This window comes from Rattus norvegicus, chromosome 14 (genome assembly GCF_036323735.1).
Source record: "Rattus norvegicus strain BN/NHsdMcwi chromosome 14, GRCr8, whole genome shotgun sequence".
Lineage (NCBI taxonomy): Eukaryota > Metazoa > Chordata > Mammalia > Rodentia > Muridae > Rattus > Rattus norvegicus.
Window position 1 is genome coordinate 2,431,510 of NC_086032.1, and position 22,830 is coordinate 2,454,339.

Here is a 22,830-nt window from a genome sequence, read left to right on the forward strand (position 1 = left end):
TGGGAATTGGTGCCATGGAGACGGCCCAGTGTGGTGTTCTCAATCACCGGGTGATTGTTTGCCTGGACTACTGAACCGATCGATGCACAATCTCCATTTCTGGAGCTCTTATGTCATAGGAGGTCGGCCTGTCTGACTGAACCCCAGACTAGTGAGGTAAGCACTGAGAGTGTCTTCAGAAGAACAAGTGCTTAGGGTGGGGATCTCCAATTAGGTCCTGAGTTACTGTGACTGTCATCTTGCTTTACAGAAACATTAACATTCAACTTCTGCATTCAGATCACTGTGAGTACTGCAGACTGAGTAACCTTTCTGATCGCACATAAGCACAGCGTTCATAAACGTTCTGATGCACATAAGCATAGCATTCTAATATTTCTGATGGGCACATTAGCACAGCATTCAGACCATACTCACTAAGGACTGAATCTGCATACTGAGACACGTTTTCTGAATCTCAGGAGGAACATTTGCAAAGCTTCTTTCCGACCAAAACCTTGCAAAATGGCTTATAATGCAGCTGTTAAAATAAAATAATCCAAGTTAGAGAAATTAAAATTTTTAAAGTCAGTATCTTTGCTTTCAATCATATAAACAGTACTACATATTGTGGCTGATCCTCAGTTAGTTTTATGGGCTCTAAGACAGACAATTATATTCCTTTTCAGAAATGCAGAGGGCATGAGGTCACCATGCTCACAGGTAAACACTGGAGAAACTAGGAATGTTAATCATGCAGGGGTATCTCCTCAATGGAAGAAATAAAATGTCTCCATCCAGAAATCTGGGAGTGAATGTTATTAATGACCTGGTTCCCTTTGCTATATCTAGAGCCAGACCTCACCCAAATCACAGACACTCTCCTTCCTCCTTCCCTAGCTCCCAGGTAATAGAGCCCATCCTTATCACATGTACTTTGTGAAGGAGTTTCTAAGTAGCCACACCTTAAACTTTAGTGTGCACCAAGAACTGGAGTTTCCCCACAGTACTGTGTTTATGACAGCAAACCACCTGCGGCCAGATCCCACAGTTTGATGCAGTCAGGCCTAACTGAGTTTTCATTCTCACCTTCTCAAGGTTTGCTTCCTTGCTGGCCATGATGCCTACAAGGATCCCAGCGCCCCCACACCTGCACCAGCACCCATACCTGCACCAGCACCCACACCCGCACCAGCACCCACACCCGCACCAGCACCCACACCCGCACCAGCACCCACACCCGCACCAGCACCCACACCCGCACCAGCACCCACACCTACAATAGCACCCACACCAGCACCCACACCCACACCAGCACCCACACCCGCACCCACACCCACTCCAGCACCCACACCTACAACAGCACCCACACCAGCACCCACACCAGCACCAGCACCCACACCCACACCTGCACCCATACCAGCACCCACACCAGCACCAGCACCCACGCCAGCACCAGCACCCACGCCAGCACCCACACCAGCACCCACACCAGCACTCACACCCACACCAGCACCCGCACCCACACCCACACCAGCACCCACACCAGCACCAGCACCCACACCAGCACCCGCACCAGCACCCGCACCCGCACCCGCACCAGCACCCACACCTGCACCCATACCAGCACCCACACCAGCACCAGCACCCACACCAGCACCCGCACCCATACCAGCACCCACACCAGCACCCGCGCCCAAACCCACACCAGCACCCGCACCAGCACCTGCACCCGCACCCGCACCCGCACCCACACCAGCACCCACACCAGCACCCACACCAGCACCCACACCCACACCAGCACCCACACCAGCACCCGCACCCACACCCACACCAGCACCCACACCAGCACCAGCACCCACACCAGCACCCGCACCAGCACCCGCACCCGCACCCGCACCAGCACCCACACCTGCACCCATACCAGCACCCATACCAGCACCCACACCAGCACCAGCACCCACACCAGCACCCGCACCCATACCAGCACCCACACCAGCACCCGCGCCCAAACCCACACCAGCACCCGCACCAGCACCTGCACCCGCACCCGCACCCGCACCCACACCAGCACCCACACCAGCACCCACACCAGCACCCACACCCACACCAGCACCCACACCAGCACCCGCACCCACACCCACACCAGCACCCACACCAGCACCAGCACCCGCACCCACACCAGCACCCGCACCCACACCAGCACCCGCACCCACACCAGCACCCACCCCAGCACCCACCCCAGCACCCGCACCCACACCAGCACCCACACCAGCACCCACACCCGCACCCACACCAGCACCGGCACCCACACCCTCACCCACACCAGCACCCACACCAGCACCGGCACCCACACCCTCACCCACACCAGCACCCACACCCGCACCCACACCCGCACCAGCACCCACACCAGCACCCGCACCAGCACCTGCACCTGCACCCACACCCACACTAGCACCCACACCCGCACCAGCACCCACACCTGCACCGACACCTGCACCCATACCTGCACCCACACCTGCACGCACACCTGCATGCACACCTGCATGCACTGCTCATCCACAGAAACAGGCACTTAAAGCTGCACTGCTGAGACCGACCCCACATATTTTAAGTGACATCTAGATCCACACACCTTCTCAATTGGTACAACTAGTTAAGAACTAACACCCTGAACTTCACTGAAAACACATACCAAGGTTAAAATTGCCCACAAATGTTGGAGGGTAAGAGTATACATTATATAAATGTGTGCACTATGTATAAAGGACACACACTAATAGCAGTACAGAAGGTGACTTACTTCATGTATGTATTATATAAACATGTGCACTATGTATAAAGGACACACACTAATAGCAGTACAGAAGGTGACTTATTTCATGTATGTATTATATAAACATGTGCACTATGTATAAAGACACACACTAATAGCAGTACAGAAGGTAACTTACTTCATGCAGTCAGCAAAAAGGCTTTCCACTCCGACCGAATGAGCAATGACTAAGCATTCTAGAATAGATGCCCACGTTCTGGGAACAGGCTAAAATTGATAGAAAATATCATATTTAATCTTTTTAATTTATAGAGGCTGGAAATATTTGGTTCATAAAGAAAAGCTGATTTATATATCTAAACTATAAAACAAATCCATACAATTCAAAATTTAATGAACCTGAAATTTTACTTTTTGGAGATCATGATGTAAAATTAAACAAACCAGATTCAGAAAAATAAGTATTATGCTTCCTCTCACATATAGATATAACTTAGATAAGTATTACTGCTTCCTCTCACACGTAAATATAACTTAAAGTTCACATACACCTGTGTGTGCACCTGTGTTTCTGTAGGACACCACAGAAAGGGGGCTATGAAAAAAAGATGAAGGGGTCCGGGGGAGGGCAGCAAGGGACAAGAAACAACACAGTGGGATATACACAGCATAAAAGCTGACAGGGATAGTGTGGTGTGGAGAAGAGGACCACGGTGAGGGAAAAGGTGGGAGCAGTGGGCAGAAGGAAGATGGGTTTAATTTGTTAATTAATTATTTTTATTTATTTACATCACAAATGTTGCCCCGTCATGCTCCCCCTCCCCTTGGCTTCTGAGGGTGTTCCACCCCCACATCCCCCACCCTGGGGCATCAAGTCTCTGCAGGATCAGGCACACCTCTCCAATGGCGGTCAGCCCAGGCAGCCTTCTGCTGTGTATGTGCCAGGCCTCAGTCCCGCCCTGTGTGCTCTGTGGTGGGCGGCCGCTACCAGGCTGTTGTTAGGTTGTTTGCCTTTTTAAATCAAGATAAACACTACTGCTAGTTTATACGACACATTTTGAAATATCTACTTCCTACACTTAATTCTCTGTCTGGAATTAACTAGTTCCAGAAATATACTTGCAGCCATTTTCTAGTTAGTGTCTAATTTTTTTCTTAAAAAAATAAAACAAACAAAACTTTCCAGGCAAAAACCTGTGCATCGGTGTTTAAAGAGGCTTTAGTCACACTTTGGGGACAACAGTAAGTGAACTAACTGTAGCACTTCCATGCAACGAATGTCACATTCAGCACTGAAAACCGGACAGAGGAACCCTGCAGATAACCACTGAGTGTCAGTACAAAGCAACCGTGTAAGGCCTGATTCCAACCACCAAACTCCAAACCCCAAACTGCATGCCCTAACTGTGCCCCAAACTGACAGTCTGGGCTCAGCGCGGGTTGTACTCTGAGGCTATACTCTGGCAGAGTTAACAGAAGGACTGCTGCACACAGACCAACGCGTCCACTCAGCCTTCCTCAGAAACCCTGAACCAGGGTACTCTTCCTGTACCCCCTTACCTTGGCAAATGGGGCATCTAGCTTGTTAGGAGTACACTAACTGTGACACGCCAAACCACAATTACATCAAGGGTCCCTAAATCCTATTAATACAACCACCTCCTGTAGCTCAGAGGAGGGAGGGGGACATCAACGCACCCACAAAACCTTCAGCCCCAATCTGATGCCTACCGGATGAGCAGGAATAAAGATGGAGCAGACACTGAGGGAACAGCCAGCCACTGACTGTCCCCTGGGAGAGCCACCCCCTGGGAGAGCCACCCTGACGTCAGCTATTAATGACGCTGCTATGCTTGCAGATAGGAGCCCAGCATGACTGTCTCCTGAGAGGTCGCATCCAGCAACAGGTGGAAACAGCAGAGACCACAGCCAATCAGGTGGAGCTCAGGGGAGTCTGGTGGAAGGTGAGGGAGAGAACTGAGTGAGCCAGAGGGTCAAGGATACTACAGGAAAACCTAGAGTCAACTAACCTGGGCCCACGGGGGCTCAGAGAGACTGAACCCCCAACCAAAGAGCGCAATGCGGCTGGACCTAGGTCCCCCACACATCTGAAGGAGACGTGCAGCTTGGTCCTCACGTGGGTTCCCTAACAAGTGGAACATGGATGTCTCTGACTCTGCTGCTGCCACTGGATCCCCTTCCCTACCTGGACTGCCTGGTTGGGCCTCAGTGGGAGAGAAGGTGCTTAGTCCTGCTGGGACTAGATGTCCCAGGGTAGGGTGGTACGCAAGCTAGCGGGTGGCTCTGACTTCTCTGACGAGAAAGGGAATGGATAACGGGTTAGGGATTTGTAAGGGTGGGACTAGGAAGAGAGGAGGGAGGGGTATGCGGTTGGGATGTTATGTCAATAAAATAAATTATGGAAGAAAAACACACTCAGACACACAGGCACATACAGAGACACACAACATATACACACATAAACACACAGATACATAAACAGACACACACAGAGACACATATAGACATACACATATAGACACACAAGATATGTGCACACACACATATACACACAGACATGCACATATACAGACACATGGACACATAGACACAGACACACATATACACACACAGTGTGCACACTGACACACACAGACATATAGACACACAGAGACACATGTACACACACATAGAGACACAGACATACACACACAGACATGTGCACACTGACACACACAGACATATAGACACAGACACACACAGACACATGTAGACACACATAGAGACACAGACATACACACACAGACATGTGCACACTGACACACACAGACACATGTAGACACACAGAGACACATGTACACACACATAGAGACACAGACATACACACACAGACATGTGCACACTGACACACACAGACATATAGACACAGACACACACAGACACATGTAGACACACATAGAGACACAGACATACACACACAGACATGTGCACACTGACACACACAGACACATGTAGACACACATAGAAACACAGACATACACACATAGACATGTGCACACTGACACACACAGACATATAGACACACACACAGACATATAGACACAGACACAGACACAGACACAGACACAGACACAGACACAGACACACACACACACACACACCAAGGCCACCAGGCTCCTCTGGCCTGCACACCCTGCCCCATCACCATGGCTCTTCCGGGCTCTTACAGGGTAAGCCCCCTCTGCACCACAGCTGCCTGCTCTTCATGACAGGTGGTCCTCCCCTGGTCCTTTGCTGCCCCGTCCCAGACAGGCAGCCATGGCAGCACCGTGGACTCCCCTCGATGAGAGACAGCCGTTTGGCACTTCCGTACTTCCAATAATTTGTCCAAGGAGAGACGGAGTTAGGTGGTCACTGTGCCCTCTCTTATGCCTAACAACCCGAGAAACCAGCACTCATCTGCTAGTTGCAGCTTCGAGTTTATAGATATTAAAGATGATCAGTGATCTATCACTGAAGTCTACTTTTAAATACTCTCTGCTCTAAGAGCAGATCGAAACTTTTTAAAATGTTTCCTTCTAATCAGGTCAGTAATTTCAAACTTTAAAATTAAGAACTACTGCTAACTTGTTTGTTCAATTGTTAGGAAGGTAGCATTATTACTATCATTACCGTTAGTATTTAAGACCCTAATGTGGGCTGGGGCATAGCTCGGCTGGTAGAGAGCTTGTGTAAAATGCACAAGGCTGGGGTTCGAGCCTCGCGCTGTATGAGACGGGCATGCTGGTGAACGCCATGACTCCAGCACTGAGGCGAGAACAGGAGGTTCCTCAGCTTCATAGTGAGCTTGAGGCCAGTCCAGGATACATGAGACCCTGTCTCAAAAACTAATAAAATAAACAACTGAATGCACATATTTTACTTTGCTTATTAATGCTTTTCTTTTTAAACGTTATTTACTTACTTATTTATTTTCAAGACAGGGTTTCCCTGTGTCGCACTGGCTATCCTGGAACTCACTTTGTAGGTTAGACTGGCTTTGAACCCACATATCCGCCTGCCTCTGCCTCCTGATTGCTGGGATTAAAGTCATGGCACTACCACTGCCTGGGCTTATTCATTTCTGCGTGTATGCGTGTGCATGTGCACGTGTGTGTATGTGTGTGTGTATGTGTATGTGTTTTGCCTGTAAAGGCCAGTCACTGTGATGAATAAATGAAGACTAAAACTTTTTTTTACTTATGGTACAATATTCCAAGCTTCATTTATGAAAATTTAAAGTCTACAAAGCAGTAATGTTTGAGAATCAGCTCAACAGGAGCAGGAATCATCTCAAATACTCACTATCACAACAATCCAGTGTACAGTAAATGTAGTAAGCATGTCCCACAGAAGACATGCCAAACACGGAGGTGTTTCCAGTGTCTTAATAGAAATACTGCCCCCCCCCCACACACACACACTAGAACTGGGAAGTGCTGATCATGTGGGTCTCTGTGGCGGCTGGGACCTTCCATCACGTGTGGTGCAGGCTGTGCAGCCATCAAACCCATTCAAGCGTTGGCAAATGATCTGCCCAATTAACCAAACACCGAGTGGGTCACTGATCATGCAATACAAGGAGCAGCATTCAACTCAACATGCATGACACATTAAAAGTAGGGCACGTGTGTGTGAGGATAACTCATAGAAGAGACTTACAATGTAGACAGGTGTAGTCAGTTTCTTAAAGAATCTCAGCTGAGACTGGATACTAACACAAAACATTTTTCCCAACTATTACTTTTAACCACATCTGTCAAATCTTTTTTCCTAGTAGAGTGCTACTTTAATACTTCTGAAATATCTGAGCCAAGCCTTTCCCTCCTCTCAGATTAAGCCTGTGGCCGGGAAACCTGGAATGGAGTAGAGCATGGCCCAATCTCCACTCTTCTGTTCTCTGGGTCTGATTCCTGTGGAAGGGGCCTGCATGGCTATGAGCTCCTTATATGCTTAAGTGGGGACTGAGAGAGTAGGGAGCTGTCCTTACGTTACTCTAATTCAGGCTCAGAGAAGGTCCTACCCAATGTAAAAACACGTAAACGTTATCCAAATGGCCACATTACAAGTCAAACAGTGGGTAACATTGCATCAAGAACCTAATAACAAACACTGTATAAGCAATTCTTTTAGGGGTGTTTGCTCATTGCTAAGTAAATATGTGCTCAGTGAACTATAGAAAATCTGCAGAATAAGAAAAGCATAAATACGTGAATTAACTTACATTCAAAGTGTATTAAAGAATGGCAAATCAAGGCTAATGCACAAAGGCTCGTTCTTTAGATAGTAAATTTGTGCAAATCAAAACATGCTCAAACTCCATCAGACAGGGGCTGTGCTCAGACGCGGCAGAGGGAAGGGGAGGAGCTGACAAATCCTTTGTGGGCCTTGGAAAAATGGAGCTGCTAACAGGTTTCCTTTCTCCTGCTGCCAAATTCAACAGGAGGCCTAGCTGTGTACTCTATCTTTGAATTATACAAGATTTTTATATACTGTCAACAAGTCCCCATATCAATTTGACTTTTCTTAAAATCATTACTTTTATTTTCTGGTTTTATAGGCATTTCTTGTGTTATTTTTTAGCGAGAGTCCTTATTAGCTAAATTGTGACATTTTTAAACATGACTGCATTAAAAGTTCAAAATCTAACACATATTAACTGGTCATTTGTTAGAATTAACAATTACCTTCTGAAAGAAATTACAGTAATCTCTTCTTAAAACATAGATTGCTACTTCTCTTAATCCTTCCAGTCCATACATATCAGCCACGTTCAGTATCTGACTAAAATAAACAGATATTAACTGATAATTCTCAAATGTAAAATCAGAGAATAATACACCATAATTTCTTGGTAATATGTCCAGAAAAGGAGAATCTGAGTTATTACTCTAACTTGCTCTGCATTCTCAGGTCACAGCCATCAGCACCGACACAGCCTCTGTTCTGTGGTGAGGAGGGCGGGAGAGCCAGAGGGAGGGCGGGCGTGGAGCTGCCCCTCCCCCACGTCTCAGCGCTTACAGAACAAAGGACAGGGCTGTAAAGGCTGTGTGTGCTCTCTTTAGAGTTTACGGTTTGTGAGGAGTGTCTGTGCACCACATGCATGCAATGCCCTTGGAGGTCAGAGGGGGCACCTCTCGGAACTGGGGTTACAGATGAGCTTCCGTGTGTGTGCTGAGAACTGACCTAGAGTCCTGTGCACGAGCAGCAAGTCCTCGTGACCACAGCCATTTCTGCTGCCTCATACGTACTGTCCTATACATTCCCCAAATACAATCAAAATACAGCAAAACAGACAGTGAAAGTGAAGTTTCTATCTCATTGACTCTTGGCAAAATCATTTAATAAAGCAGAACACACACAATTTTTATGTTTAAACTTACCCAAAAGTAATACATACCCAACATTAGCCTTTTCTGGAAAATCCAAAGTCCCTCCATATATAAAGTGCATCATAACACTCATTTCCACATGGGTTATACTGCAAGAAGGGAGTAACTTTCAGATCACACAGAGACAGTTCAGGTTTAATTAACATCAATGGCACATTCTCTTCCCCACCAACTTGAAGTGCTAACCTCTAGTCTTCAAATAACATGTAAGTATATCACGAACTTAAAATACCAGCCAGACTGGGTATGGTAGTGCACACCCTTAAACACAGCATTTGGAAAGAAGGGGCGGGAGGATCTCTTGAGTTCAAAAGCTTTGTCTATGAGGCAAATTTCTAATCAGCCAGGGCTACAGAGTGAAACGCTGAGTCAAAAAAAAAAAAAAAAAAAAAAAAAGACAAGGGCTGGAGAGGTGGCTCAATGGTTAGTCTGTGTGGTGTGTGTGTGTAATGAAATCTAGAAAATTAAAAACAACAAAAATATCCGTAGAACCTATGGATTTTTATATAAGTTTAGAATGTTTTGTGTTTGAATTTTTTCTCACTCTGTGAGAATTTTGTATATTATATTTTTATTTTTATCATATTCTGTCCCATCCCCCAGGGCATCCCAGATCTTCCCCAATTTTATGTTCTTTTTCTCTTAAAACAACAAAAATCACAAAAGGAAAAGGCCACTAAAACCCTGGAGTGTCGGTGTTGTCCAACTGTCCCTGAGCGTGCACCGGCCCTGGAGTGCGGTGAACACACTGTCGCTCCACTGGAGAAAACTGATTATACTTTCTCCAGCAGCTGTCCCCTGTGAACAGCTTCTTGGGTGGGGTGGGACTTGATGCCCAGCTCACTCCTTCATGATGGGGTCTTGTGTGGCTTGGGCAGGTGCTACAGTCTCTGTGAGCCTGTGAGTGGATCCAGTCTGTGGTGTGTGGAGACGGAGGTCTCCTCAAGATCACGCACAGCTCTGCCTCTTACAGTCTTTCCGCCTCCTACTCAGCATAGATCTCTGAGCCTTGAGGGTGAGGTGGGATGAAGGTGTCCCACCAGGACTGAGCACCCCAAAGTCCCACTTTCTGCATGTTTTCCAGTTGTGCTCTCTCTCTGATGAGGGCTGAGCAGTGCACCGATACACGGGCATCGCAGTAGGTCACAGGAGCCATTTCACTGCTGGGTCAGTTTTGTCTTTTCGGACCCATAACCTACTAGTCTCAGGTTCACTGACAACACCAGTACCTGTTCCACCTCACGGAGTGGACCTCAAACTTTAAAGTGGTTGGCTACTCACTAACATTCACCCCACCACTGCACTGTGGATGTCTTTCAGGCAGGTCACTATTATAGCTGTGAGGGTTGGTAAGTGGCTGTGCCTGGAGATTAACTGTCTCCTTTAGTTGTAGGCACAGCATCTTCTCTCTGGAAGCTAGGCTGTGGAGATGAAGCTCCAGTAGAGTACGAGCTCCGCTTGGCCATGGTGTGCGCTGTAAGTATGAAGTGTCCTCAGCAGTAGGCCTTCCTGTCAGGTTTTGGAGGGAAGCCCGTAATACTGATAATACCCTTTAGTGTCTAGGGAAGGCCTAAGGGATTCCTTTTGGGAAAGACTCAGAAACATGTGACCCATTCACAGTACTGGGACTTTTGTTTGGCATCATATGGCATTTAGCTGGGATACCACTGTCTTCCTCATCGTATGCCAAAGTCTTTTAAAGATCTGTCTCGTGTGTGTGTGTGTGTGTGTGTGTGTGTGTGTGTGTGTGTGTGTGTGCGCACGCACATGTGTGCATGCAATAGTAGGTTTTCATTTGGCTTTTTAAAAAGCCTTTGGTATTAGCTACCCCTCCCCATATTCTGCATGCACCCGTCTTCCTATCCCTGATCCTTTTACCCACCTGTCCATTCTATCCTCTATTTATAACCCCATATTCTATGCCCTCTCCACCCCCCTATTCCACCTGGTCCCCTGGTCCCACCTAACTTCTGTGGGAACTCTAAGTGAAGCAGCACACACATCTAAAGCATAAATGCTAACATCCACATATGAGAGAATACATACAATGTTTGTCTTTCTGGGTCTGTGTTCCATCACTCAAGATGATTGTTTCTAGCTCTGCTCATCTACCATTGAACTTCATTTGACCAGCTGAGTCCAATCCCATAGTGTGCTGTGTTTCGTTATCTACTCATTAGCTGACAGACCCAGGCTGTCTCAGGTTCTGGCAATTATGAGTGGATCAACAGTGAGCATGGATGAGCCCCTGTCTCTGTGTAAGATGCAGCCTTTTCGGGAGATGCCCAAGAACTGTACAGCTGGATCCTCTGGTAGGTTTATTTTCAGCTTTCTGAGGAAACGCCACACTGATTCCCATATTGGTTGACAAGTTTGCACTCCCACCAGCAATGGGTAAGTGTTCCCTTTACCCCGAATCCTTACCAGCATGAGCTGTCATTTGTTCTGTTAACCTTGGCCATCCTGAGTGAGGTGAAATGAAATCTCAGTGTGGTTTTAGTTTGTTTCCCTGGTGGGTAAGGATGTTCAACATTTTAAAAGTATTTCTCCACCATTTGTGGGAAAGAGCTCTCTTTAGCTTTATACTCCATTTTAAAATTGGGTTGTTTTCTTGGTATTCAGGTTTTTTGGTTTTTTCTTTGTATATTCTATATACTTTGTCAGATGTGTAACTGGTAAAGATCCCTTCCCAGCTATAAGGTTGCCTCCTTCGGTCTCAGTGCCTGTGCTCTGTCTGGGATCGTGTTCAGACAGCCCTTTCCTGGGCTGAGGTCAAGCCTGCTCCCTCCACTCTACTGTGAGATTCAGGGCATCTGGTCTGATCCATTTGGAGTTGGCTCTAAACAGGATAAATACGGATCTCCTCTCATTCTTAAATAGGATAAATACGGATCTTCTCACATTCTTAAATAGGATAAATACGGATCTCCTTGATTTCTTTCACAAGCAGCCATCCAGTCATCAGCGCTATTTGTTGAAGATGCTGTCTTTTCTCCAGTGTGCTATGAGGCCCAGGCCTTCTATTCTAATCACACTGATCAATATGGTATTTGAAACCAATACTGTGCTATTTTTATTAGTACAGTTCTATAGGACAACTTGAAGTTGGGGATTGTGAAATCTCAGAGGTGCTTTTATTTCTCCGGATTATTCCAGATAACCTGTGGGTGCGTGTTTCTATATAAAGTTAATTATCTTCTCAATATCTGTGAAAAATTGTGCTGGGACTTTTATGGAGACTGTCGAATCTATAGGTTGCTTTTAATAGCATGGATTTTCTTTTTAAAACTGAATTAATCCTAGCAATGCACGAAGATCCATAGTTTAGTATTTTCTTTAAGTGCTTTCTTCAGTGCCTTAAACTTTGTATGATACATGTCTTTCACTTGCTTGGTTAGAGTTACCATGCGATGTTTTTTAGGCTATTGTAAAAATTATTGTTTCCCCGGATTCTTTCTCAGACTGTCGCATGTATATAGGAAGGCTACTGATTTCAGTGAGATATTCCAGTGCACTGCTGAAAGTATTCGTCAGCTGTAGAAGTTCCTCATGGAGTCTTTAGAGTCATTTATGTAAAATATCACATTGTCTGTAAATAAGATACTTTCGCTTCTCCACTTTTATCCTGTCATCTCCTCCAGCTGTCTCCTTGTTCTCGCTAAGGCTTCAAGCATTACACTGAACATGAAACTCTTGTATCCGTAGTCTATCCAGGACTTGTCATAAAAGGATGTTTGATTTTTGTCAAAGGATTTTTCTGCATCTTCGTCTAGACTTCTTGAGTTAGGGGGGACTTGAGAGGTGGCTGTCACACACTCAATCTCACCTCAGCATTTCTGATAAATAGCCTTTATTTTACTTAAAATGGACACCGTTGTTAAGTAGAAGGGCCTTTGCCATGGAAATCTCTCAATCTCAACTTAGCAGAGGCTCTAGCTTGGTTGGTGTCCTGACAGAGGTGAAGGAACAGAAACACGTCTTCAGGATTTACATTTGTATTAAGTGCATGACTTGCTGGTTCTGAAGTGATGACCTCTGCTATGGTTTGAATACAGTTTCTTCACTCTAAAAGTCATTCCCTACCAATAAAGCCTCTCACTGCTATTCATCTAGATGCCAAATTGAGGCCTGCAGTGAACAGAAAGAGAATGGCCCTTAGGCTCAGGTATTTGAATGTTTGGTTCCCAGCTGGTGGAGTGTTTAGGGAAAATGAGGAGGTATGGTTTTGTTGGAGAAATATTACTTTGTGTGGGCTTTGAGATTTCACATGCCTAGGCCCAGCCTTCTCTCTCCTCTCTCTCTCTTTCTCCCCGTGCTTCCTGCTTGTGGATCAAGCTATTGCTCCAGCACTGTGCCTGCCAGCCACCATGCTCCCCACCACAACAGTCATAGATTCACCCTCTACAACTGTAACTGTAGTGTCTCTTCATAGAAAAATACAAGTAATTGAGACGGACCTTGAGGGTGATCTTAACCCTTTCCCACACTATATCCTGCCATTGGCAACTTGCAGAATGTCTCAGTTCTGACACAAGTATTCCCCTCAACGCCCTGTTTAGTTTTTTACTTTCTCCCACACACAGAATGAGTGTCTTCTTATCCCATTTCCTGCCTGAAGTCCACTTGCATTCCATTTCCTACGCTGAAATTACAAGGATTTTTCAAAACATAGCAAATCTTTTATAGTGTCCCACACACAGAGTTCCAAAAGCCTACAGAGTACAGATTCCTTGGCTTTTTATACAGTTCTTTATCACACACCTCCAGCTCTCTTCAAAGCTGTTCCAACATAAATGAACTTTCTTATTTTCTAAACCTGTCAGTGCTGTGAGTGTGCACTGCAGGCTGTGTCTCCTGCACCCCTCACACAGCAGTGCTGTATGCACTGAGGGTTGTGTCTCCTGTATCCCTCACACAGCAGTGATGTGAGTGTGCATTGAGGACTGTGTCTCCTGCACCCCTCACACAGCAGTGCTGTGAGTGTGCACTGAGGGCTGTGTCTCCTGTGTCCCTCACACAGCAATGCTGTATGTACTGAGGGCTGTGTCTCCTGTATCCCTCACACAGCAGTGCTGTATGCACTGCAGGCTGTGTCTCCTGTATCCCTCACATAGCAGTGCTGTATGCACTGAGGGCTGTGTCTCCTGCACCCCTCACACAGCAGTGCTGTATGCACTGAGGGCTGTGTCTCCTGTGTCCTCACACAGCAGTGCTGTGAGTGTGCACTGTAGGCTGTGTCTCCTGTATCCCTCACACAGCAGTGCTGTGAGTGTGCACTGTAGGCTGTGTCTCCTGTATCCCTCACACAGCAATGCTGTGAGTGTGCACTGTAGGCTGTGTCTCCTGTATCCCTCACACAGCAGTGCTGTGAGTGTGCACTGAGGGTTGTGTCTCCTGTATCCCTCACACAGCAGTGCTGTGAGTGTGCACTGCAGACTGTGTCTCCTTGTCCACTACTATTGATTCCACCTAGAAAACAAGTTAGAAAAATAGCCCAGCTTAAGTGAGAAGATTTAAAGCACTATTTATTCCAGCTAAAATGTAACCAGATAAACACTTGTAGAACATGAGAATATTAGTGTACTCAGTTAAAAGGAAAGGTCTAAGGTCAGACTAACCACACCCTACCATCTGAACTCTGCTTTTTAAAGTTTCAAGTTCCTGTGCATGGGTGATAGGAAGAGAGGGCTTCATTCTCCCATCTATGTGTTCATTTCTCTGTCAATTCATGCATATTATTAATAAGCAGGCCTGATTCTAGACTTAGAGGCTTATAGTCTAAGGCAGTGGGTCTCAACCTTCAAAATGCTGCAACCCTTTCAATATAGTTCCTCATGTTGCAGTGACCAACACCATGAATATATTTTTGATGCTACTTTATAACTTTGTTAAAATTTTGCTATTTAGTTATAATTTTGTTAGTTGTAAACTATGATGTAAATACCTGTATTTTCTGATGGTATTTTTGAGGTATGCTGTGACCCACAGGTTAAGAATTGCTGGTCTAAGAGAAGGGCTGGAGAGATAGTTAAGAACAGTCAAGGACACTGGTTGCTCTTCCAGAGGACCAGGCTTCAGTCTCAGTGCCTGCTTGGCCGCTGACAACCTTCTATGATTCCAGCCTGGGGGAGCCAATGCCCCTCTGATCTCTTTGGACACTGCACGCATGTGGTGCAAAGACAGACAGGCAGGTGAAGCATCCATACACATAAAATAAACTGAATACACACACACACACACACACACACACACACACACACAGAGAAAGAGAGACAGAGAGAGACAGAGACAGAGACAGAGAGACAGACACATAGAGACAGGGAGGGAGGGAGGAAAGGAAAGACACAGAGAGACCAAGACAGACAGACAGAGGTGTAGGGGTGGGGGAGAGGAAGAGAGGGGGAGGGAGAGACAGACACAGACAGGCAGAGACAGAGACAGAGACAGGGAGGGGAGAGACAGGGGAGACAGAGAGAGACAGACAAGTAGGCAGGGGGAGGCAGACACTGTGCCTAACTTGGTCTCACCATCAGTGGCGTCTCCTCCAAAGCCATACCTCTTAATCTAACAGTGTCAAAGAGTCCTGCTCCCTGGTGGCTAAGCGTTCATCCATGAGCCTGTGAAGGCCGTTCTTCCTTCGACCATCACTGGGGTGTGAGTGAGTCTAGGCTCTCTGGTAGTCAAGGCAGGTGTGCAAGTGGGATAGGGTCTCTAGAGCTTTGATCCTCCTTTGTGATTTTTCTGTACAGTAATTTTTATAGCCATTTTTGTCTGGTATTGCTTTGTTTGGGCATTTTTTTGTCCTAATATTCTTGTATTTGTACCTATAGTTTCTGGTTTTGTGTTTTTAGAGGTCTTGTGTTTGTGTGTGTGTTGCTTCAGTTTTATTTGGGGTTTTTGTTTATTTTCTAAAGAGAGAGGAAAAAAGAGGGCATGAAGTTGGGTGAGTAGGGAAGTGTGGGACCTGGGGAAAACTGGGGGAAGAGAACTCCAGAACATGGCATGTACATGTACGTGTGTGTGTGTGTGTGTGTGTGTGTGTGTGTGTGTGTGTATACACCTGTTTAAATGAAAGAACATTTTAAAAGAATTAATAAATGAGATTCATATTTGATATAATTATATAAACCTGAGAAGACATTTAACTTCTCAGACCTTATTTTAATCATTTTGACATGTGAATCTTCCTTCCCTATCTCAAGGAAAGGAAGGAGTATAAATTGCTGAGGACAGAGAAACAAAGATACACTTGATAAGATCTATCTAGTTGATGCTGTCTGTCACCAGCCTACATGAAATTTTAAGGTGTGTTACAGGAGAAATTAGATATGCACTCACTACTTTCCTTTGCTGAGGAATCCCTTTATCAATATGCTTTTGTTGACCTGAGGCAACAGAAAACCATGCCACTTTAAATGTATGCCAAAAAAGTTGGCCCATTGGTAAAGCCCTTGCCATGCAAGGCTCATGACCTCAGTCCAAGCCCTTGAACCCATCATGGGAGGAGAGAATGCACTCCTAAAAGTGCTTTAACCAACACACACACACACACACACACACACACATCTACAGATAAGGCTTTAAGGCCAGCCTACGGCGTCAGCTTTGCCACCTTGAAGAAAGAGCGCCTAAGGCATATGACACAGGCCCTAAGCCAGTTTCCAAAGCTAACACAGGGCAGCCTCTCTTGAAGAGATGCAGCTTCTGCCGGTTCAACCTGTTCTGTTCTCAGAGGACATCTTAAGTTCACCTCAAAGGAAACATCTCACATCTGGCAGATGGATCTTTCAAGTTGTTTTTTTTGTTTTGTTTTGTTTTGTTTTTAAGATTTAAAAATTTTTATTTATGTGTCTATGTGTGCTGGTGCCCATGAGGTCCAAAAGAGGCCATCAGATCCCCACAGCTGGATCTGACATCTGTGAGCTGTCCAACATGGGTACTAGGAACTGCCATGACATCCTCTGGCAAGCAGGAAGGTCTCTAACCACTGAGCAATCTCCCCAGGCCCCTCAAGCTGTATTTCAACAGTGATAACAAAATGTCACTACTAGGTATGCCTTTAAATATCCTATAATCTGAATGTGCCCCTATGACCTGACTGTGTCCTCCCAATCAGATGCTGAACCTTGATCCTTCAGCCTCCAACCTTCAGCATGCAGAGAGGAGGCCGCTGGGAAGAGAGGAGCTTAAACTAAACAGAAACTGGAGCCTGGGTAGGACGGATTAGTGTTCAGAGCAACATCACGAAATCCTTTCACAATACAAGTGGCAAATGCCACAGGAGACACAGGGAACACCTGTGAGCTAAGGAAGCCCTGCCTGACCCCTGAACCTTCGCGTTGTGAGAACTGGTTTGTGGTACTTCAGTCCCTCAAGTCTGTTTCGGGGCCTGAGCAGAATCATATGCAACCTCGGTTACTAAGTGATCTCCTCTGCCTTTGGATCAGAAAGTTCTACCATCTAGGCTGTGTCTCACTGAACACACAGGGAAGACGCTGTGTGTCTCACTGAATACACAGGGAGAACACTGTGTAAGTGTCATCTGCCATCATGTACAGTCGCGCCGACTTACCCTTGAAGAGTAATGCACTCTTGGGAGCTTTCAGCCCAGCAGCCACTCAGCATTGCAGCAAAGTAACTCGACCTGGCACTTAAAATGGCCCTAGAGAGAGGACGGGAAACGTGAGCATTTACACACTGTGCAAACGGAGGTCTCAAGAATCTTCATTCCCACCTCTGTAAGCATAACCTTCTTTGTCTTGTTTGTAACAAAAGTTATAAACATAGTTATATCTACACATTTGTCTATTTAAAACATTAATTCAAAAGCCAGGCTTGACAGCATATATCTGTCATCCTACACTTGGAAAGCTGAGGCAGGAGGATCCAAGCTACCTTAGCTGCCACAGGAGACCCTGTCTCAAAACACAGAGCCAGGAAACAAGTTGAGTTCCATAAAACACCACTTACAGTACTATAAAATAAAAATAGGTTTATAAAAAGGGAAAGAGGTGGAAATCCCTGTAAATGAATTTTTTTAAAGGTAGACTTTCCAATAGAGGTTCTGAGCTCTAAGTTAGAATTTACTGCAGTTGCATTTGGCTGTATTCTAGGCCTGAGAGAATGCAAAAGAGATTTTCTTTTGAATTTTCATGTCTTTTCAAATAAAGTATTAATCAACTATTTATTCCCAAATTCCTTTATCTGTATTGGAGTCCAACATACAGAACAGTGTTGCACTCTGGTGGAGCATGGGCAGGACTGATGGAGGAGAGGGCAGAGGGGAGGGCACACTGTCGATGGCTTAATCATACATCTACACATACACACACAAACATATGTGCATTACTAGAATAGAAGCATGAGTGGCAGTGGCAGGCATATACCCAGAAGCACTATACCATCTCACAAAGACACTTGCTCAGCCATGTCCACAGCATTGGAAATGCCCCAGTGAATCTTGAAGTCTTTTAAGATTGCAGGGAGACAAAGCCTGGAGTCCTCACTTCAGGCCTCTCCTCATGAAGAGAGCACCCGAGAGCAGGATCCAGGTTTTGAAATCTTCTTTCTTTCCTTTTGCCTTTGTTCCTTACGTAGTTCTACTGCCTTCCTTCTGTGCTCTGAAGCCGGAGTGCACACAGCAGCTGGGTCCAGCTGGCCGAATACGACTGACAAAGCTAGGTGACAAAATGAGACCCGCTACGGGAGAAGTGTAAAGTGCGGCCGTGGAAGGGAAAGGCCAAGCCTTCCAAGAGTGACCATGAACTCATAACAGGTCTTCCACTGTCTGTCTCGCAAACACAGGGGAGACTGGCAAGGAAGTCTCGGCCTATTCCTGGCTGCCAGGGAACCTTGCCTGGCTGCCTGAGCTTCACTGCTTCTTGCAGATGGGTATTAGCTCAGCTGGGTAGGTGTTGGTTTGTTTTGTTGTTGTTGTTTTTCCAGTTGCTGCTGCTGCACGAACAGCTATGGCAGCTGCCATGAGGGCTGAGCATGCAAGCTGTCTATCGGCAGGCTTCAGAAAGCTCCATGATGCTGGTTTACCTACTCCTAAAGGCCTAATGAGAACAAGTAGGAAATAGTGGTTTTCTATAAAAGCTGTGTCTACTGGGGAAAAGAAAAGAAGCAAGAGTCAAAGGACGGCGTTGACCCCACAAGGGAAACTGAGTCAGGAGGCAAGGTGTGGCATCAGTGATTGAGGTGAACACTCGCAGCAGCTGACTGACTGACTGATGGGGTCAGCACTGGGAGGGCTGACGGGGTCAGCTCAGAGAGCAGCTGATGGCAGCCAGCAGCTAGAAAATAGGAATGGGGGAAATCAGGCATGTGCACGCACGTGCACCCGCCCCCCCACACACACACATGGTGGTTAAAGCAAAAGAAGACTCCAGCCCTTTATTTTTTCTCTTAACTCTTTCTATACTCCCTAAGAGAAAGTTTTTCCATGTAAAAACAAGATTACCTCATAGCCACGAGTTACACATTTTCCAAAAACAATCACCAGAAAAACAAACCCTCAAAAATTGATTAAAATCATTACACAATGATTTGATTATGTGTCCTTCCTTTGAAGTTTTTATCTAACTAGACATTTACCTTTCTCTCCACATGCTCATTGTAAGCCCAAGCAATAATTTTCATGCCACAGATTAACGAAGTTTAAGCAGGCCAATCTGTACTGGCAAGTTTCTGCCTATGCTCAGCACCATCTGTACTTACTAAGAACAGGGCATCTGTCTTATGTCTTATTATTGAAGTTCTGATCAGCTAAACTGGTTAATTTATCCGTTATCATAGAATCATTTATTCTTTACTCATAACCTTTCTATTTCATGGTGCACATCAGAAACCTATGACCACATCCCTTGATCAAGAACCCAGGCCCACCTGAAATGAATGTGTCTCTAGGAAGCTCACTTGCCTATGGCAGCTCTTCCTGCATGGCGCCCACCAGAAAGGCATCAGAATATGACCACTGTTGTTAGACACGTTATTAGAGAACGGCAGAAGAGGAGATGGAGCCTCAAGCATGTGAAACTTCCCACTAGGGAGACTGCCAAACTGAGCAAAAATCAGGAGGATGGCAGCTTCCTGAAGTCTTCAAGGCTTGAGGGACACTATTACAACTGGGGCACACTAAAAAGATTTGGTAGACAACCCAGGATTCAAACTCTAAGATAAAGGATGTTTATGGAACAGACGTGTCCTTATAATGACAGCTTTGAATCAGCCAATCCCTATCAGACAGACAGACGGAGGGAGGGAGGGAGTGGGGGGAGGGAAGTGGGGGAAGGAGGGAGATTCTTCTCATCAGTGGTATTAGGAAAAGACAGCTTTACTGATGTTTGTGAAAAAACGAACCTTAATACTCCACACCATTTACAATTCAAAATAGAACCACCACTAAATATACAAGTTAATATTATAAAATCTCTGAGGAAAGAGACATACATGTGAAAAATCTTTTAACTTTGAGATAGGCCAAGTTTTTTTTTTATCTTTTTTTGACGTGTATGAGTGTTTTGTCTACATGTATGTCTGTGTATCATGTACATGTTGTGCCTGAGAAAGGGGCATCGGATTCCCAGGGACTGAAGTCACAGGTGGTTGAGCCACTGTTGAACCATCTGTGGAGCTCATGGATAGAGACTTTTGAGAGGACAAAAGCACAGTGCACTGCATTTTCACTAAGACAAACATTCTGTGCTATCAGAAGAGTCTTTATATTTAACTCAACTGACTGTTCTATGATTGCAATGGAACTGAACTAGAAAAAAATAGTGGGGATACAGTGAAAAATTCCCTAATGTGTGGCACTAAACACAGTTCACTGGTAAAGAAGAACTTTAAAAAATTAGGAAATACAGGTTTAAGTTTTAAAAAAATACAATGTACCATCAGATCCAGTGGTACACACAGTGGTCCCATCACTCAAGAAAAAGAAAGACTCACAGGATCCAACCACTGATCTGAGAATTCTGCTTTAATACAGGAGCCAGGTGTGGGGTGCATGACTGTAACATAAGCATTGGGAAGGCAGAGACAGGGAAGAGACAAGGTTGAGGCCAGTCTCCATAGAGAACTCAGATCAGCCAGCCAGGACTACAGAGCAGGACTTTATCTCAAGCACAGGGGAAAACGCGTAAGATAGGACAAAGGTAGCGTCTGTAAAGTATGACTGAGTCTTTGGGACAGATTACAAACATTACAGTCTGTGATTCCTCCCAAAGCAAGGAAAATGAAAAGCAGGATTTAACTGTATGAGGTCTATAGAAGCCCTCTACTCAACTGTATACATGAGGTCTATAGGAGCTCTCTGCTCAACTGTATACATGAGGTCTATAGGAGCCCTCTGCTCAACTGTATACATGAGGTCTATAGGAGCTCTCTGCTCAACTGTACAAATGAGATCTATAGGAGCCCTCTGCTCAACTGTACAAATGAGGTCTATAGGAGCCATCTACTCAACTGTACAAATGAGGTCTATAGGAGCCCTCTGCTTAACTGTACAAATGAGGTCTATAGGAGCCCTCTGCTCAACTGTACAAATGAGGTCTATAGGAGCCCTCTGCTCAACTGTATACATGAGGTCTATAGGAGCCCTCTGCTCAACTGTATACATGAGGTCTATAGGAGCCCTCTGCTCGACTGTACAAATGAGGTCTATAGGAGACCTCTACTTAACTGTACAAATGAGGTCTATAGGAGCCCTCTGCTCAACTGTACAAATGAGGTCTATAGGAGCCCTCTGCTCAACTGTACAAATGAGGTCTATAGGAGCCCTCTGCTCAACTGTACAAATGAGGTCTATAGGAGCCCTCTGCTCAACTGTATACATGAGGTCTATAGGAGCCCTCTACTTAACTGTACAAATGAGGTCTTAAGCTCCTGGCTTGCCCTTTTTATTTCAATCCTAGTCTACAGAGATGGCCAAGGTTAGCAGTGTCCCAGCAGACTATCCTCCTACAGCAATCTCACTTTACGGCATATGTGTGCATCGTTTTACCCCGTGTGTATCACACGTATCCCTCATGGATCTCTGTCTCAGCAGCACACACAGTCTGAGTGTGCACTGAACGACTGTTACAGAATAGTTTTTGAGACAGGTTTGACTAAGTGTCTTAGGTTAATCTTGAACTGGCTGGTTGGGATGGGATACAAACACCTGGTCTGCCTCTCCTGCCTCAGCCACCTGAGGGCTGCAATTAGATAAATACCACCACGCCCAATTCATCAAAAAGCCTTAGTGAACAATACCATTCGAGTTCTAATATTCTATCGACACTGTTTCTCTGGCTGTGCCCAACAGTAAAGTTACACAAATACACAGCATGTCATGACTTTCATGGGGGCAATCATGAGAATGCCTCTGGCCACTGACTTGTGTAACAGCACTCTGAAGTCCATCTCAGGCACACTGGTCCCAAGGTCACCTCCTCATGTGGCACTCTTGCCATAACTGAGCAGAGGAGGAGAAAGGTGCTTCTAAATCTCTGGGATGGGCTTTTCTGATGGGTGACCGCTTTGACATTTCCCAAGAGCCTTGTGGGGATGTCCCCAGACACATACAGCCTCCTAAGGTGCACACAGGCCATTCTTCTTCCAAGGTCAGATCAGCACTGGAGTCCACAACCCCCAGGCTTC

At 45.8% G+C, this 22,830-nt stretch overlaps 1 protein-coding gene and 1 long non-coding RNA gene across 11 annotated transcripts in view; one reads left to right on the plus strand and one right to left on the minus strand.

Moving 5' to 3' along the window:
* Positions 1-22,830, minus strand: part of Btbd8 (BTB domain containing 8) — a 73,022-nt gene that overhangs the window by 21,417 nt on the left and 28,775 nt on the right. For 8 of the 9 annotated variants that reach the window (XM_039092624.2, NM_001419526.1, XM_039092625.2 and 5 more), the window contains exons 5-9: positions 17,759-17,848; positions 9,195-9,275; positions 8,482-8,578; positions 2,934-3,022; positions 418-520 (exon numbers count right to left, since the gene is read on the minus strand). In XM_039092624.2, coding sequence (XP_038948552.1) covers positions 418-520; positions 2,934-3,022; positions 8,482-8,578; positions 9,195-9,275; positions 17,759-17,848 — 460 coding nt within the window. Of the gene's footprint in view, positions 1-417; positions 521-2,933; positions 3,023-8,481; positions 8,579-9,194; positions 9,276-17,758; positions 17,849-22,830 lie in introns of those variants that run through there. The other variant, XM_039092629.2, reaches the window with a different exon arrangement.
* The window catches only part of LOC108352691 (uncharacterized), a 56,321-nt gene continuing 44,867 nt past the window's right edge, over positions 11,377-22,830 (plus strand). Inside the window, exon 1 of one of the 2 annotated variants that reach the window (XR_010057654.1) lies at positions 11,377-11,498. This is a non-coding gene — a long non-coding RNA (uncharacterized LOC108352691). Of the gene's footprint in view, positions 11,581-22,830 lie in introns of both variants that reach the window. The other variant, XR_010057655.1, reaches the window with a different exon arrangement.